General features: G+C 40.7%; 1 protein-coding gene across 7 annotated transcripts in view; it reads left to right on the forward strand.

Annotated features, from left to right (window-relative positions):
• Positions 1-19,164, forward strand: part of Pdxdc1 (pyridoxal-dependent decarboxylase domain containing 1) — a 91,681-nt gene that overhangs the window by 48,870 nt on the left and 23,647 nt on the right. For all 7 annotated transcript variants that reach the window (XM_006245705.5, XM_039086236.2, XM_063269268.1 and 4 more), the window contains 4 exons: positions 2,684-2,734; positions 10,588-10,651; positions 12,672-12,760; positions 14,422-14,527. In XM_006245705.5, coding sequence (XP_006245767.1) covers positions 2,684-2,734; positions 10,588-10,651; positions 12,672-12,760; positions 14,422-14,527 — 310 coding nt within the window. The remainder of the gene's footprint in view (positions 1-2,683; positions 2,735-10,587; positions 10,652-12,671; positions 12,761-14,421; positions 14,528-19,164) is intronic.

A 19,164-nucleotide genomic window follows, 5' to 3' on the forward strand; every position in this document is an offset into this window, starting at 1 on the left:
GCCAAGACAAATAAAATCAAGCAAAATATAAAGGGGGGAGGGGTAAAGGGGGTTCAATGTGAGTGGCACAGGTTTTTTATTTATGTGTATTTGAAAATCCTACTGCATTACATACCCACCCATCTTTGTCTGTTTGTTTCATTGTTGTTGTTTACCTACCAATCCCATTTGTGCTGCCAGTATATTCTTAGGTATGTAGCCATCACAGAAACATGTTAGGCCTACTACAGTCAGGACCTTAAAGAACGGAAACTCCCTCTCTCGGCAGCTATCAGTTACCAGTAGCTGTGCACTCCACTAAAGGGCATGGGTAATTTTTTTTTTTAAGATTTATGAATATAAATAACCTGCATGTGTGCCTGGGTACCATGTGTATACCTGGTGTCCTAAGACCAAAAGAGGGCAGCGGATCCCCTGGAACTGATATTAGATAGTTGTGAGGATAACTTGGGTGCTAGGAATTGAACCTAGGTCCTCTGGGAGTATAACCAGACTTCTTATATTGCTGAGCCAGCTCCCAGCTCCCAACTCCCAGCTCCCAGCTCCCAGCTCCCAGCTCCCAGCTCCCAGCTCCCAGCTCCCAGCTCCCAGCTCCCAGCTCCCAGCTCCCAGCTCCCAGCTCCCAGCTCCCAGCTCCCAGCTCCCAGCTCCCAGGTGTGCAGATTTTTAATACAGTAGTTTGGATTTCCTATTTTTAAGGTTCTGGAGCAAATCTTTCTTTGTATTGGAGATATCCTGATTATTAAAACCATAAATTGTGTTGTAGGTTAATGTTATCTGATTGGCTGCTATAACAAAATACATTGGACTGGGTAGTTTGGGAGTAACAAAAAAATATGTTGCTTACATTTGTAGATGTTCTAGCCCGAGGTCAGGATCTCAGTAGAGTCAGTGTTTGGTGAAGACCTTAATGGTACCATCTGTGTATTCTTACCTGGGAACAGGGGAAGCAGTCCCTTCATCCTCCTCTTATAAGCATGTTCACAAATCCCTTCTAGTGAATTTTAGTAAATCCTTTAATCACTTCCAAAGGCTGAACCTATTAATATCATTGTTTAGGATACTAGGTTTCAACATAGGAATTTTGGACAGATACATATATTGAGAGACTTACATTTTAAAAACAAAAAACTGAAAAAAAAATCAAGCTAGGTATGGTAGCTAAGGCAGGAAGACCAAGCATTCAAGGTCAGCTTTAATAACAGAAAAAAAAAAAAAGATTGGGTTTGAGTATAATCATGCGTGACTATAATCCAGCTTTCATAAGTTAGGGGCAGGAAAGTCAGGAAGTTCAAGGCCAGCCTCCCTTCATAGGGAGTTTGAGAGGACATCCTAGACTACATGAGAAACTATCTTGGAAAATCAAGAGCCCTATTTGGTTAGTTTGAGCATTGATCCTATGTCAGTTTAAAAACATGATATCATTTTTTGATACCTTTGTTTTAACACCTGTGATATAGGATAATAATTCGGGTTGTTATAAAGACTTATTGAATTTATGTTAAACTATTAATAGTGCCTGGTCATACAAGTTATTCATATATGTTTTAAAACCTTTGTTTTAAATGTATGCTTGGGCTTCAGTCATTGGTCAGTGAGAAGCACACACTTAGCATATACAAGGCCCCGGGTTCAGTCTCAGGATCCCAAGCAGTACTCTACTCTTTCTCTCCCCAGCCACGATAGTGACATCATCTTGTGTTATTTTTAAGGAAAATTAGTATTTGGTTCCTTTTTAATTAATTAAAAATTAAATTAATTTTAAGGAATGTTTATAAAAAGAATATATTTTTTAAAAGTATTGTCATTATGCTATTAGCTCATATCATGATTCTGTTTTTAGGAATTAAAGCTGTTTTATCATAACAACTTAGTCAAATTAGGGGAAGGTTTGAACACTCGTGGGAGAGGTTCAGTTCCCCCTTGACTTTAGGAGGGCAAAAAATACCAAACCCTTGAAGTTACCACCGCTCTGGCATCTGCCTCAAACTCAAACTTGCAGCTCGTCTCCAGTTCTCAAGAGGTCTTGTGTGGCAGCCCGCTGTTCATTCATCATGTGTGAGACCTGTGAGACCACATGGGAAATTAGCGGCTGTGTAGTTCTGCATTTTCAGTGCTGTACAGGCCATACTTTGACATACATTCCCAGTAAACGACAGCTGCCTCTTGTGCCCCTCTCTCCTTATCTCCTCTTTCTTCATGAGTGGCAGCTGTTTAGCATCTATTCAATGACAAACACCATACAGCATTTTGTGTTGTTTCATATGATGCCCACATTTCACTAGAATACAGATTTCACAGATAGAACACATTTAAGTTAAGCATTCGTGAGCAAGGAATATCTGCTCTGAATATCAATCATTTCCTCTACTCCCTGAGTTAGGGACTATGATGATTCTCACATCAGTGATGAGGGGTGTTGGATTGAAGCTGTGTAGTAGTAGTAATGGTGCCGTCCTCATGAGCTGGCGTGTCTTGTGCCTGTACTTGCTAGCCCTGCAGGTGAGAGAATGAAAACTATGTGCAGATACTGAGTTGTCGAGATTAGGCTCACACTTAGTAACCACCAAGTTGCAGATGCTTTGCCTGAGTACTTATTTGCATATTACAAACTCTCATGAAATTTGCTAGTATATTATGTCAGTCTAGTAAGATTATATACTTTTTTTGTTATTATTTTCAGAGTCAACGACTGCAAGAGAGTTTGAAGAAAGTGGACCACATCAAAATCCTGGTGTAGTATATAATTTTCTCTACTTTTGAAATAAGTTTTTTAGCTCAGTAAGAAAATGGCTTTCCTCAATGGTTTCCCTTGAGTTATGACCGTTCCAGTAATAACAGTCTTTAAGAGGGATCACATAAGTGTTTATACAGTTATACAGTTAGCCTGAAATGAAGAAACATGAACTAAACAATGTTTAAATTTTAAATTCCTTTAATTTTTTTACAGTCTAGAATTACACAGAGATCATATGTAAACCCCTGACTTACCTTCCCAAGGGCACCCTTCCTTGGAGATGACTATCTCAGAACAATCTGGGGTCCTTTCTGAAACCTGCTCAAAGTAGGATGAGAAGGAAGAGCAGATTCCCTGGGTCTTATCTTCTGGGATCTTTCTATGTTGCTCCCTCAGGTGGGATTTAACAGGACTAAATATCAGTCCGGGAAGGCAGCTTTTCACAGAATTTCAGGCGATGCGTAGGTCGTGTTTTCGTATAAGCGTGCTCACGGAGTGTGTCTGGGACGTTTGCAGAGAAGAGTGCAGTGGGCATTTTTCTACTTTACAGGTTCTTTTCCCTTCCATCCTCTCAGCCCCATAACAGTAGATAGGAGAGGGAAAAAAAGTATAAAGGGGAAAGTAAAGAGCTCCCTGAATAAAATCAGGGGTCAAAAAGGGGGCAACTTATCTGTAGACTACTTCCTGCAGACTAAGGGTGTTGAGTTCCTTGGGGCAAGTTTGATATTTGCAGACAGGATACCTAATTTCTTTTTCTTCACTGCTCACAACAGTGCTGCTTAACAGACAGCTGCCAACAACAGCCAGCCAACACCACCTCCCTTCTCCCTACCTGCTGGGGCTCTAGTATTTATTTATATAACCTCTGAAAAGTCCTCAAATTCCAAATATCACACAACAGCAGAAAATTATCTGCAGCTGAAAAAATCACGCTCCTTGCTAGAGCACAAAGCTTCCATGAACAATCTGAAGTAGCCCCATATCCTACAGCTGGGATTAAAATAAAAACATATTCTTATAATATTGCTGTGGTTTTCGAAGAAACCAAAATTTCAATTGTCACTTCATTTTCTACTTTCTGTTTTAAGCTATTAATTATGCTGGGTGTGGTGGGATATTATAAACAAAGACATTCTCAATGTCTTTAATGTCTTCTTGTTTTTTTGTGTAACAAACTACTTAACAAACAACTACCAAGAGCAACCAACCAACAACCTGCAAAACTCCCTGTCCTCCCAACTGTCAGGATTCTAGCATTTATACACCCTCTAAAAAGTCCTACAACACTCCCTGTCCTCCCAACCGTCAGGATTCTAGCATTTATACACCCTCTAAAAAGTCCTACAACATCCCTGTCCTCCCAACCGTCAGGATTCTAGCATTTATACACCCTCTAAAACGTCCTACAACATCCCTGTCCTCCCAACCGTCAGGATTCTAGCATTTATACACCCTCTAAAAAGTCCTACAACATCCCTGTCCTCCCAACCGTCAGGATTCTAGCATTTATACACCCTCTAAAAAGTCCTACAACATCCCTGTCCTCCCAACCGTCAGGATTCTAGCATTTATACACCCTCTAAAAAGTCCTACAACACTCCCTGTCCTCCCAACCGTCTGGGTTCTAGCATTTATACACCCTCTAAAAAGTCCTACAACATCCCAGTCCTCCCAACCGTCTGGGTTCTAGCATTTATACACCCTCTAAAAAGTCCTACAACATCCCAGAACCCCAGATGTCACAGTCTCAGAAATGTATCTGCAGCTGGCAAATTCACACCCTTACTAGTCAGCTGGTGTGAATAGTCTTTAGTGGCCCCATATCCCACCCTTGAGATTAAAACTAAAGCATATTCTTATATTTCTGTGTTCTTCAAAGGAACCAAGATTCCAGAATTGTTACTACACCAGAGTTTTTAGTTTAAAGTTTATTCTTGAGTTTACTCGAGGGTCAGATTAATGTAATCATTTTTGTTTAGAATATAGATAGGTTATTAGGTGGGAGTTCCAGTGGGAGAGCCAGATACTCTAAGGGTATTGCATTCTGAAGCCAGTCAGCTAGCCCCTTTCAGTTAAGAAACTTGAGGAACAGAGAGGAGGGTTCTGAGTCAGAAGATTTTTTTCTCTCAACAGTGCTACTAGGTGACCCTGTGACACTGGACGTTTTACTTGCATGTATGTCTGTGTGCCACGTGCAGGTGTTATGGCAATTTTGGCTGGGAGTTGACCAGAGTAGCTTAGAGGATTAGAATAGGTTAATAATTGCTCAGATATTGTACTGTAAAGATAATCAAATACATCTTATAGTCTCTGTCTCATTTGTTTAGTAGCTAGGAGAATAAAGAAAAGATGATTACCTTTTAAAAATGTTTTTATATATGGTGTCCATTCAATAATAATCTACCCTTATTCCTATATTATTCCTATACAGTTCACCTGCAAAATCTATTCTATTTCTCCTTCCCAGGGAGATCTATATGTCCTGCACCTTGAGACTTGTTATTACTTAGCCTCTCTGGGTCTGTGGATTGTAGCATGGTTATTCTTTACAGCAAGTATCTACCTATAATTGTGTACACAATGGTTGTATTTCTGGGTCTGGGTTACCTCAGGATGATTTTTTCTAGTTTTGTCCATTTGCCTGCAAATACGTTATTAATAGCTGAGCTGAATACTCCATCGTGTAAATGAACCACATTTTCTTTATCCACTCTTCAGTTGAAGGACATCTAAGTTGTTTCTAGTTTCATCTATAACAAATACTGGTAGAATAGAGCATCCTTATGTATATGCCAAGGAATAATATAGCTGTGTCTTGAAGTAGATAGATTCCTAATTTTCTGAAAAACTGCCATATTGATTGCCAAAGTGGCTGTACAAGTGTGCACTCCCACCAAAAACTGAGAAGTGTTCCCCTTGCTCCTATCCACCTTAGTGTCACTTGTGTTTTATCTTAGCCATCTGACAGGCATAACGTGCAATCTCAGCGTCGATTTGATTTGCATTTCCCTGATGGCTAAGGTTGTTGATTTCAAGGAAGACATAGAGTTCATGGAGACACTACATTAGAGTTGAGAAGAATAGAGCAGCAGAGAGGGAGATGGATGCAGTGTTACCGGTAGAGTTTTACAGAGACTGAAAAGAGAACAAGATAGACACAGGTAAAGACAGACTGAGCCAGAGAATGAGAAGGAGCCAGATTAGATTAGATTAGATTAGATTAGATTAGATTAGATTAGATTATTGCTAGAGTTAGTTTGAGGCCAAGCAGAGCAATTCAGAGGCCAAGAGAGAAGCCAGACTGAAAGTCAACTGGGAGAGGCGTTTGAGCCACAACAGCTGAGTTGAACCAGTCAGCCAGAGCTCACAAAGAACAATAAAGGGCGAGCTTATTCAGTAGCATCTAAGGGGATTAGATTGTATAGAGGCTGGAAGCTTCCAGGACTAGGCCTAGGTTAGCAAATGAAGGAAGCAAGCCTTGGAGACGACAATTATATCAAGTAAATAAAAGTTACTTACATGTTTCAGATATTAGCCAGATGTCAGATGTGAAATTTATCAAAATCTTTTTCCACTCTGTAGACTGCCATTTTGTTCTATTGACAGTGTCCTTTGCCTTACAGAAGCTTTTTGGTTTCACGAAGTCCCATTTATTAATTATTGATCTTAGTGCCTGTGCTGTTGGTGTTCTGTTCAGGAAGGTGTCTCCTGCGTCACTGTGTTCAAGGCTATTTCCTACTTTGTCTTCTATCAGGTTCAGTGTATCTGGTTTTATGTTGAGGTCCTTGGTCCACTAGGTTTTTGAGTTTTCTGCACGGTGATAGATATGGATTTATTTGCATTTTTGACATGTAGACATCCAATTAGACAGACACCATTTATTGAAGATGCTATTTTTTTCCATTGTATATTTCTAGCTTCTTTATTAAAAACCAATTTCCATAGGTGTGTGGATTTACATCTGGATCTTCCATTCAATTCCACTGATGAACCTGTCTGTTTTTATTTCATTACCATGCAGTTTTTATTACTATTGCTCAGCAGTTCTACTTAAAATCAGGAATGGTGATACTTCTGGAAGTTCTTTTATTGTACAGAATTGTTTAATCTATCTTGATTTTGTTTGTTGTTTTTCCATATGAAGTTGAGTACTATTCTTTAAAGGTCTGTATAGTGTTGGACTTTTGATGAGGATTGCATTGAATATGTAGATTGCTAATTGGTAGGATGGCCATTTTCACTGTTAATCCTACCGATCTATTAACATAGGAGATCTTTTCATTTTCTGATAATCTTCAATTTCTTTCGTTAAAGAAAGAAGTTACAGTCATGCAGGTCTTTCACTTGCTTGACTAGAGTTGCCTCAAGATATTTTATATTACTGATGGCTACTGTGAGGAGTACTCTTTCCCTGATTTCTTCCTCAGCCCATTTTTCCTTGTATATAGATATAAGATGGCTACTGATTTTTTAATTTTTTATTTGTTTAGTTAATGTTACATTCAGCCACTTCAGTGAAGGTGTTTATCAGCATGTTCCCTGGTAAAATTTTTGGGGTCACTTATTTATCACATTGCTTATATCATCTGTGGATAGCAATACTTTGACTTCTTCCTTTCTCATATGTATCCCCTTGAGCTGCCTCAGTTGTCTTACTGCACTTCTAGAGCTTCAAATTCTAAACTAAATAGATATGAAGAGACTGGGCAGCCTTATATTGTTCTTAATTTTAGTGGAATTGCTCTGAGTTTCTTTACATTTAATTTGATGTTGACTATAGACTTGCTGTTAATCGCCTTCCTTGTGTTTATTATGTCTCTTGTATTCCCTGATCTCTCCAAGACATTTATCATGGAGTATTGGATTTTTTCAAAGGCTTTTTTCAGCATCTAATGAGATGATCAGTTTATTTCTTCTTTCAGTTTGTTTTTGTGGTGGATTACATTGACTGATAGTTCATATGTTAAACCATCCCTGCATCTCTGGGATGAAGCCTACTTGATCTTTGTGATATGTTCTTGGATTCAGTTTGTGAGCATTTTATTGAGTACTTTTGCATCAATGTTCATGAAGGAAATTGGTTTGTAATTCTCTTTTTCTGTTGAATCTTTGTGCAGTTTGGGTATCAGGATAACTGTAGCCTCATATAATTGAGTTTTGCAGTGTTCCTTCTGTTTCTATTTTTTGGAATAATTTGAGGAGTATTGGTCTTAGTTCTTCTTTGAAAGTCTAGTAAAATCCTGCCCTAAATCTCTATGCTCTATGCTCTTTTTGGTTGCTCTTTTAATGACTGTTTCTATTTCCTTAGGGATTGTAAGTCTATTTAAATTGCTTATCTGATCTTGATTTACCGTTGATAAATCATATTTATCAAGAAAATTGTTGGGCTGGAGAGATAGTTCAGTGGTTAAGAGCACTGACTGCTATTCCAGAGGTCCTGAGTTCAAATCTCAGCAACTATATGGTGGCTCACCATCTTGTAATGAGATCTTCTGGTGTGTCTGAAAACAGCTGCAATGCACTTATACATAATTAAATCTTTAAAAATAAAAAAACAAAAGAAATCTTTTAGATTTTCCAATTTTGTGGAATACAAGTTTTTTAAGTATGACCTAATCATTCTTTGGACTTCTTGTTATATCCCCATTTTCATTTCTGATTTTGTTAATTTGGATATTCTCTCTGTCTTTTAGTTGATTTGGATAAGGGTTTATCTAGTTGATTTTCTCAAAGAAAACTAATTCTTTGTTTGATTCTTTGTATTATTGTCCTCTTTGTTTCTATTTTATTGATATCAGCCCCAAGTTGATTGTTTCTTACTGTCTACTCTTCTTGGGTTTGTTTCCTTCTTTTTGCATGTCCACTGTCCGGGACCAACTGGCCTGCTTATGCCTTTCTTTGCCTGAGCTAGATGTTTTCTACTTCATGAGTCCTTCTTTCCAAGTAGCATACATGGGGTTACCACCAGCCAAGAATACTGGAGACTTCCTGGTAGCTTGCTTCTGCACAAGAATGAGTTTCACTCTATTGTTAGTTAGAAGCTTCAGGAAATTGAAACTTACTGTAGGTAAGAAGTCTGGGAAATAAAAACTTAGGCCATTGGTTTCTGATGTGAGGTCTGTTTGTCGTTACCTGACTACCAGTTTGTGCTGTGTGACTTTTCTGCTTATAAGCAAGTGCTTTTTGCTTGATTAAATGAGACTTGATCAGGGGTTGGGGATTTAGCTCAGTGGTAGAGTGCTTGCCTAGGAAGCACAAGGCCCTGGGTTCGATCCCCAGCTCCGGGGGGTGGGGGGAATGAGACTTGATCAGAATACTGTCTTGTCTCCATTTCTCGAGCCTCTTGTCCCATCCGTTCCCGCTCCTCTCTCCAGGATCTCCATTGATGTTCTTGCGGCCGGGACAGCCCACTTCCCTTTTTTTGGCTTTGCTGTGTGAGATTATCTCACGGCTTGTACTTAACTTCCTTGGCTTGGTGTTTTCCTTTTAGTACCTTCTGAAGAGCTGGATTTGACTTGGTCGTGGAATATTTTGTTTTCTTCGTCTGTGGTGATTGAAAATTTTGATGAGGATTAGTCTGAGTTGACCCCTGTGTTCTCTTAGAGTCTGCAAGACATGTCCAGGTCCTTATGTTTTGCCATCTTTTTAGTTCCTCCTTGCTTGTGGCATTTACCCCATTCTGCTTAAACAATAAATCCTCATTCCCTTAAAGGCATTAATAATTTTGTTTATATGAAAGTTAGGGATGACACATGTGAAAGAACTATAAGTACCAGCTCAATAAATAATTAGTAAATTTAAATATAACTCTTACCTGATCAGAATCTCATCCACATATTTCATTAAAGTGTTAGTAGATCCAGGCCTGGTGGTACACACCTTTAGTCTCAACAGTTGGGAGACAGAAGCAGGAACATTTCTTTTAAGTTCAAGACCAGCCTGGTTTACATATTGAGTTCTAGGCCAGCTACACAGTGAGACCTTATCTCTCAAAACAATAACTTAAAAAAAGTTAGAAAAATTGATGGGCCAACTGCTTCCTGTTGTGTGTTAGAACTTCCTTGTTGTGGTTTTACTAATGAGTTTATCAGCCACGGCATAATTTGATACACAGGATTCAAAACTACAGTAAAAGATTACAACTGTTAAATGCTGAGAGAAAGCATCTCCAGAGCTGCTCCCAGCAAAAGAGCCTGCCACACACTGCTGCTTTGTTGCATGGTAAAAAGCCTGGTGGCTGACTGAATGTGGAGAGGGAAGTGCATCACATCAGAGTAATGCAATTAGCATTGTCATCAATTAGGAGATACAGTGAGCCACTTGTTTGACAATACACTAGTATGTTTTAGGCTGCTAATATGAGCATTGCCAGAAGGACTTGAGTTCTGTTATAAAAGAGAATGAAAGTTTTTTGTTTGTTTGTTTTTTTTAATCCCTGAGTATAAAATGTTCCTGATTTAGGCTGAAGAGATGACTCTGCAATTAGGAACAGTTGCTGCTCTTGCAGAAGACCCAGGTTTGGTTCTCAGTACCTACATAACGGCTCACATAGTCTGACTCTATTTCCAGGGTGTCCAGTACCTTTTTCTGGTCTCTGGGGTACCAGGCACACATTGGTTGACTCACACACTTTTTTATTTTTTAAATTGCTCATTTAAATGACGTCATAGGGTTTTAAGTGAGGGACCATCATTTTCATTGGTCACCTCAGGCCAATTACAGCCTTTGAGCCTTGTAACATTTGTGTAAGAACAGCATTTCTGCCTACCTTCTTTCCAAAGATGCCGTCTTATCCTGATGATGTCCAGCCCTATCTTCAGTGTTGTAACAGCACATTTCTCTTTTTGCAGGTGGAAGATGAGCTCAGTTCTCCAGTAGTGGTATTCAGATTTTTCCAGGAATTACCAACCTTAGGTAGGTGACTAAAATTTTCTTTGTGCCAGGCATGGTGGCACAAGCCTTTAACCCCCAACACTAGGGAGACAGAGGCAGGCAGATCCCTGTGAGCTGGGAGACAGCCACAGCTACACAGAGAAACCCTGTCTCAAAAAACCAAACTGTGGCTTTAAGTTTAACATCATACAAAATTAAATTCTATGTGTTTTTACTGCTAAAATCTTCAGTCCCAGTCTCCACAAGCATTGCCACTGCTAAGTGCCTGTGACTAAACCGAGGAGTCCCAGCTCTTACCTCATAGCCGTGCTGAGCCAGCTACAGAACAGTGTGTAGAAAGATGTTGTTAATTTACAAGATTTGCTTTGTTCTCAGAGGTCCTTTAAGGACAGGGATGCTTTTAAAACTGTGAATAAAGAATTATATTTCTAGACATGTTTTTAGTAGTCATGTGAGGAAGAGAAGGTATGAACATCAAGCCTCTTATTCTCCTGCTAGCTTTTAGCCCCTAAGGTGTTTCTCAAGTATTGTGATGTAGGATAAGAGGATAGATCCAAGAGTCGGTCAGTCTGTCTGTCTCTGTCTCCCCTTCTTTCTCTCACTCAGTCTTCTCCTCCCCCACCTTCTTTTCGTTTGGGCCTGGAACATGTTTTATAGACTAGGTGAGCCTCAGACTCACAATGACTAACCTGCTCATGTCTCCCGAATGCTGGGACTAAGAATCTACTTTAGCCTGGTGAAGTGGCACACACTCACAGTCTCCGTACTGGAGAGCCAGAGGCAGGGGATTTCTGAGTTTCAGATCTAGTTCTAGAATAGCCAAGGTTACAACAGAGAAACCCTTTCAAAAAATCCTCTGATTTTAAAGAATGGACCATGCTGGGGATATAGCAGTTTCTAGTGTATACATGGCACTAGGTTTTAATCCTCAATACTGCATGAAAACAAACAAACAAACAAATGAACAAACAAACAAAAAAACAAAATGACCAGCATGCCACCAGCCTAGTCCAAGGACATTAGCTTTCATTTAGATGGCACTGACATTCCCACATTGCACACAGTGCCCTCCAGGCAACTCTGCATGACAATGAGTGAGTCCCGTCAGCTTGCTCGTAGCCATCAGAATCTAGGGCTCCACATCATTCCCACAGGGCTCTCTGCCTGCTTCATCCGGTCATTGTGCTTCAGCACATGGTCCTTCCCTTGTTCCTAGAACGCACTACTCTTCTTAAGTGTTGTTGTGGTACTGCTGCTTCAAATACATGTCTCTCCATTCCTTTCCTTCTCTTTTTTTCTTTGTTTGAGACAGGATCTCATTGTGTAGACCAGGCTAGCTTTAATTTAAGCTCCTCCTGCTCCAGACTCCCTCCTCTGCTGTTACTTCTGTCTCCACTAAATGCTCACCTTCTGCCTGCATGGACTCCATTACCCTTTGTCAGAGTCCCACCTCTTTTCAGTGGCTTGGGCTTCATACATAGTGGGCTTTATTTTCTTTATGATTTATTTACATTTTTTTGGTTTCCTTTTGAAATTTCTTAAAAGCAAACTTTTCTTAAATATGATCTTCCCCTGGGACATAGGCTGGCCTTGAATTTATTACAGCATTCTGACCTTAGCTTTACCAAAGGCTGAGGTTTTATAGATGTGCACCACTAGGCTGGTGTTGAAAGCACTTTTTTTTTTAAAGAAAAAAAAAAAAGAAAATTAAGAATCCTATGAGTATTGGTGGTGCATGCCTTTAAACTCAGCACTTGGGAGGCCGAGGCAGGCAAATCTCTGAGTTCAAGGCCAGCCTGGTCTATAGAGAAAATTCAGTAACAGCTAAGGCTACACAAGAGAAACCCTGTCTTGAAGAACAACAACAAAAATCCTATTATAGAAATGCATTGAGCAGTTACTTAGTTCATCAGGAAGGTATTGGACATTAACCTCTCAGACATATTGATTTCATTACTATATGATGTTATTGATGGGTTGAGTTGTAATGTTTATTTTAGCTTTGTTTCTGAGAGTGAATCCCTTCTGTGTTTGGCCTCAGATCCAGCATTTAAAGTTGCCGCTGTATCCAACATAGCAGCTGCAGCAGTTGGCCGAGAGAGACACTCCTGTGATGCACTAAACCGCTGGGTAAGGATGGCTGCTGTCTGCTTTCTCTTCTTTACATCTGGAACAGTGCCACCTGGCCTCACACCTATAATAACACGGTCACGTGTGGTTGGTTAGTCATACCCACAGGAAGGAACCTCATACAGAGACACCGGGCTTGTTCTGTTCTGAGTCCTATCACCACCTCAGACACTGTTATCTCTGACAAGCCACTCACTTTGCTTCTGTGACCATTTCCTAATTGCTACGTAAGACAATAAAATAGCATGTAAAGCCCACAGTACCTCCTCTTGGACAACAAGAGAGTGGCTAAAACTGGCTGTGGTGGCACACACCTTTAATCCCAGCATTTGGAAGGCAGAGGCAGGTGGATCTCTAGGAGTTGGAGGCCAACCCAGTCTGTATAGCCCCAGAACAGCCAAAGCTACACAGTAAGTCAAAAACTAAACAGAAGAGTGCGCCAGAGGGCTGGAGAGATGGCTCAGCAGTTAAGAGCACCCGACTGCTCTTCCAGAGGTCATGAGTTCAATTCCCAGCAACCACATGGTGGCTCACAACCATCTGTAAAGAGATCTGATGCCCTCTTCTGGTGTATCTGAAGACAGCTACAGTGTACTTATATATAATAAATAAATAAATCTTTAAAAAAAAAAAAAAGAGTGCGCCAGAAGGGACAGGTGTCCCCTGAGACCTGTGGCAGCCAGGCAAAGCAGGCCAGTGTTCTACTCTAGGATTTATGGACACTGAAGTGCAGTACCTCTAGATTTTAGACTTCTTAAGTGTTCTCAGTAGGGAAAGATGTTCCCAGCAGTGTCATTTCCTAGATTCTAATGAATAAGATATAATATATCCATGCAGCGCCATTTAAAGCAACTGTTATAGACCTGCAGCCAAATGTTTAAAACAGGTGGAAAGTAATCAGCACAAATTAGATGGAACAAAAGCAATTTATTGGGGCTGAGTAGGTAGCTCTGTGATAAAGTGTTTGCAGTGCAAGCATGAATACCTGAGTTCAGATCTCTACCATTCATGTTCTTAAAAACAAACCCACTAGGTATGCCTACAGTCCAACCCTGGGAATGCAGAGGTGGGTGGGTGGTTCAAGGAGCTCACTGAACAGACAGAATAAGCAAACCGATGAGCTCCAGTTTCAATGAGAGAGTGACTGGGAAAAAACCCAGTATTGATCTCTGGTCTCCATATAACCAAGCACACACACACACACACACACACACACACACACAAATGTGGACCTTCGTGCACACATACAAAAGGAAAGAGGAGGTTCCTAAGGTGTATAGAACAGCACGTTTGTTACAAACAGAGAAGAGACCCTGGGGAATAAACTGCATGTCAGCAGTCAATGTGGGTCATTTTTAGTTCATAGTTGTGGCTTAACCATATTGCATGTTTTTCTAAAGTAAATTTGTATTTAGAATAACATAAAATGAACTCTTAATTGGAAAAGGTAGGCAGAGTTGGGGGTGGGGGTGGGGGAGGGGGCACAAAGTCCCCTGGATTCTTTTCCCAGCATGGGAAATAAAAAGTTGCTATTAAGTATTGAAAGGTACCCTGAAGAATAAGGAGAACTAGCTCCAGGAGCCATTTTAGTCAGGGATGAGGGTGGGTGATGAAGACATTTTAGTCTCTATTGCAAGAGTGTTCTGTCCTTTTCCCTGCAGTTGGGAGAACAGTTGAAACAGCTGGTGCCTCAATGTGGCCTCACTGTCATGGACCTGGACATAGATGGCACATGTGTTCGGTTCAGCCCTTTGATGACAGCAGAAGGTAAGGCATGTGCAGCTCCGCCCCTCAAAGAGTTCCATTATTCCTGCTGATGACCGGCAGTCGGTGAGTGGGTCTCCCTTACAATAACTGCAGCTCTCTTTGAAAGAGCTTTTCTTTTTTGGATTTTGAAAACAGGGTTCCTGAAACTCTGTAGACCAGGTTGTCCCCAAACTCACAGAGATCTAGCTGCCTCTGTCCCTCAGTCCTAGGATTAAAGGTGTGTGCTACCACTTCTGGCTGAAGAGGCTTTTCTTTAAGGCAAAGTTTTAAGTTTTAGCCTAACTTGTCAGTAATAAAGTGAGATGTCTGGAACCACTGGATTCCTGTGTTTTGATATCATGTGATTCTAGGTTTTCTGTTTTGGTTACTTCTCATGTTCAAGTGTACATCTGAATGACCCTGTGGAGCTCTAAAACCTTTGAGCAGTCATAGAGACTACGGCAACAGACACAGACCTGCACAGATTCAGCCCAAACAGGGTCCCTAGCACTGACAATAGAAATAGGCGCAGGTGACCCAGTCCCCAACAAAGAACCTGTCTGCAATTAGATACCTGCTGGCAAAGAGGAAGTCAACGTCATCCCTAACTCACCTGCCAGGAGTAGTTAGCCAACACAAAAACTCAAGGTATTTTGTGAACTTTTTTTCCTTTGTCCCCCACCTCTTATTGGTCTTTTGTTGGTTTTGATTCTAGGGTTTTTGGGGGGTGGAGGAGGTAGTGTGTTTCTTGTACCTTTGGGTTGTTTTTTTTTTTGGGGGGGTGTCTTTTTTGTCTCTAGTTTTGGTTTTTTGTTTTGTTTTGAAAGAGAAACCATAAAGTTGTATGAATAGGGAGATGAGAGGAATTGGGAAAGAGGAAAACATGATCAAAATTTTTCAATAAAGAGCCCTTTCCCCCAAAAACAAACCACCTGGTTGGGCTACCTCCAGACTTTTAACACTGTGTGTCTGGAACGGAGCCCAGACACTTAATTTTTGTTTTTCCCTAATTGCATTTTAGTAGTAAATATTTAATAGTATGTATTTAAGATATGTAATATGGTTTAATATACATAATGAAGGATAGACAGGTCTAAGTCAAATTATAGGGATGGGGCAGTCCCCTGCTATGCCACCCTCCAGGACTCTCCATGAGGTTAATCCTCCAGAAGTTCTTAGATGTTTATACTTTTAAAAGTGCCTTTGGTGATTCTAATAGAGTAGGGCCACTGTTTTAGACATTGCGGAAAGCAGTGCAGTTAAAGTCTGTGAAGTCAAAACAGAAGCTGAGAGGTGCCCTCTCAGTCACTAATAAACAACAATTAGATGAGAGACAGCGTGGTTCTGTTGCATGGCAAGTGACCCTAGTTAACAGTAATGCACTAAAAAGCTACTAGAAGACATTCAAGATGTTCTCCACAAGGAAATAGTAACCATTTGAAGAGAAAGCTAGGCTTTTCACAGATTTGATCATTTAATAGTACATCGATGTAACAAGGTAGCCTGAGGTACCCTGTAAACAATAGTTTTTATATCCCTCTTTTCTTTGAAGATTGATCTCACTTTGTACCTTTCACAGGCCTGAAACACTCTGTAAACCATGTTGGCTTTGAACACAGAGAGATTTGCCTGCCTTTGCCTACTAAGTGCTGGAATTAAAAAACTGTATCAGTATGCCAGGCTATATATCTTAAAGTTTTTTATTTATTTGGGGATGTGTGTTCATGCAAATGTACATGTGTGTGCATGATGCATGTATACCGTATTACACATATGAAAATTAGAGGACAGGTTTTGGGTATCTTATACGATGTTAGTCCTAGGAATCAAACTCAGTTATCATACGTGCCACCAGCAAGTGCCTTTACCTAGTGTACCATTTCAGAGATCCTTACTGTATGTCAGAGACAGTCTGGGTATGTAACCCAGGCTGACCTTAAACACTTGATCCTCCTGCCTCAGTCTTCTGAGCACTGGGATTGCAGGCATGAGCCACCACACCTTTCTTTCTTTTTTGGTGTTTTATTTTGTTTTGCTTTGGGTTTTTTTTTTATTTGTTTGGTTTTTTTGGTGGTTGTTTGGCTGGTTTTTGAGACAGGTTTTCTCTGTGTTGCCCTGGCTGTCCTGGAATATGCTCTACGGACCAACTCAGAGATCTGCCTGTCTCTGCTTCTCAATTGCTGGGATTAAAGGCATGTGTACCACTGACCAGCTACCACACCTTTCTTATATATCAGTTTTAAAAGGCTGGGGTTGGGGAGATAGTAAAAAATTGGTTGTGCTATTTATGATAAGATTTAAAACAATTTAAGAAAGTTTTTGGTGGTTTTTATGAGATACCTACATTTTTGCAAAGATAATTTCTCAATCTCATTAAAATAAGAAAATTTGCCCTGCAAAGAAAAGACCATTTTGGAGCTTACTGGTGGCCTCAACCCCAGCCCTGAAGACAGTGCTGGAGGCTGACAGAGAACATCCAAGGCAACCCCTGTGAGCCCAAAGGAGCGATGGTAGACTGTCAAAGACTCCTGTATCTCCAAACCTCTGAGGCCTCCAAAGCTGACTTGACATGATGCCATGTATCTCAGTAGCACTGGTACAGTGTCCCTGCCCCCTTCCAGACAGAAACCCACCAGAACATCCCTTCTATTAATATTGACATATAAATCAAGAGCCTGCCCTTTTATCTTAGTCTAAGACAGGATATGTGTTAACCTGACTTGTGCCTTCTGTGAGAAAATGGCTTCTAGGTAGAGAGCTCCACATGCATCAGATTGACAAAGTGGGTGTCTTTCTGTGGAGCAGCAACTAGACTAAATTGTTAATTTATTTGCTCATTATTTAAATGTGTATTTATTGTGTGAGATGGGCATGTGCATGTGGAAGTCAGAGGACTTACAGGACTCGGTTCTCTCCTACTGACCAATGGGTGCTGGGGATCAAGCTTAGGTTGCCAGGTTGAGTGCCAAGCACCTTTACCACAGAGCTCTGTCAGTCCAATCTTTAAACATTTATGTGTGTGGTATGTATGTCTCTGTGTGTGCATGTTGAAGCCAGAAGTTGACATTGGGTGCATTTTATCTTGGTTTACGTTATACTTTTAGGACAGAGTCTCTTGCTTAATCCTGGAGCTCAGTGAGGTCAGGGGTCCACTAGTCTGTACTTCCCCAGTGCTGTGATTACAGGTGTATACCATGATGCCCGGTTTTATGTAGTGATCCATGGAGATCCACTCCAGACTCAGGTTATCATGCTCCTACAGCAAGTACTTCAGCAACAGAACTATTGTTCCAGCCCTAAGTGTGTTAATTTTTATCACCCGATTCTTCCATAGCTACATGTTTAAAAATGTTTAAGTTAAGTATAATTAACAGCTCATATCCAACACTTTGGAAGTTGAGCCAGGAGGACCTGCCATAAGTTAGAGGCTGGCCTTAACTAAAGAGTGAATCCCTGTCTCAAAAAAAAAAAAAAAAACAAAAAAAACAAAAAAACAAAACAAAACAAAACCTTTTCACTTTGGTGCTGCCTGCACCACCAGTGTACGAATATTGGGCGTAGGTCTGTGGGATTGAAAGAAAACACGTACACTGTCACCCCTTTTCAGAGAGTGCCACCAAGGCTTTACTGAGATTTCTTATATACCAGAGGCAAAAGCCGTGGAAAAACGACAAAGCAAGTGAAAATTCCCAACCAGGAGAACAGGAAAAATCTGTGTCATGGAAGGTGCCAGCCTCCAAAACAGAGGCGTAACAATTTCTTAATAACAAAAAGCTGAAAGGCTCGGCGAGGGAGAAGGGTGCCATGGAAAGTCTCGGGCCCAAATCAGGGCCAAGAGTGGCTGCCAAGGGTATAAACAACTTCTTGCTATAGCAGGGTAAAAGGCTCAGCTAGGCGGAAGGGAAACACCCAGGTAGGGCCCAACAATTCCCCCTCTTTTATTTTTTAAGTAACTCCTGTCTTAGGATCAGACTGGGGTTCCAAAATTCTTTCCCGTCTCTGAAAACCCTGCCAGTCTTCAGGGTTTCTGTCTTAGGCGAGTCTGGTCTCAGAAGGCTGCCCATCTTTGGCTAACTACTTGTCATACAAACTGAACTTAATTTGGGCCGATAGATTATTCCCGGCCAATGAAAACCAAACCTGTTTGGTTTCAGCCTGAGACTGGATCTGTTGGTACTTAAAACAGCCCAAGGACAGCTGCCTTAGCAATCAAGATAAGCATTTAAATCCCCAACAGCCTTGCTGCTATTAAGGGCCTTAACAGGGGTTACACACACAGAATGATAAAAGAGAACAAGATATAACAGGGTTTCCCAGAGAAAGTCCAATTGTTCCTGAAGGAGAGCAGTTTGTTGGTTGAGATTAAGAATGACCAACTGAATCTGAGTATTAACGCTATTCTGCACAATCAATGCCATGGCAACCTCTCCAGACAACATATCCATAGTTCCAATGACAGCTGCTGATTGAGATGTGGCCACACTGGCCACTGCAGTAGCAGTGGGTGAAATGATGATGACAGCAATGACTGCCACAGTAATGCCAAAAGTCTCTTTTATGCCTGTACAGTACCACTGGGAATCAGCCTTCATCTGGTAGGGGGATCACACCAGGAACTCGAATAATCAATGCAGAATCTTCCTGTTCCCCGAAACTGG

The sequence above is a fragment of the Rattus norvegicus genome, chromosome 10 (genome assembly GCF_036323735.1).
Source record: "Rattus norvegicus strain BN/NHsdMcwi chromosome 10, GRCr8, whole genome shotgun sequence".
Lineage (NCBI taxonomy): Eukaryota > Metazoa > Chordata > Mammalia > Rodentia > Muridae > Rattus > Rattus norvegicus.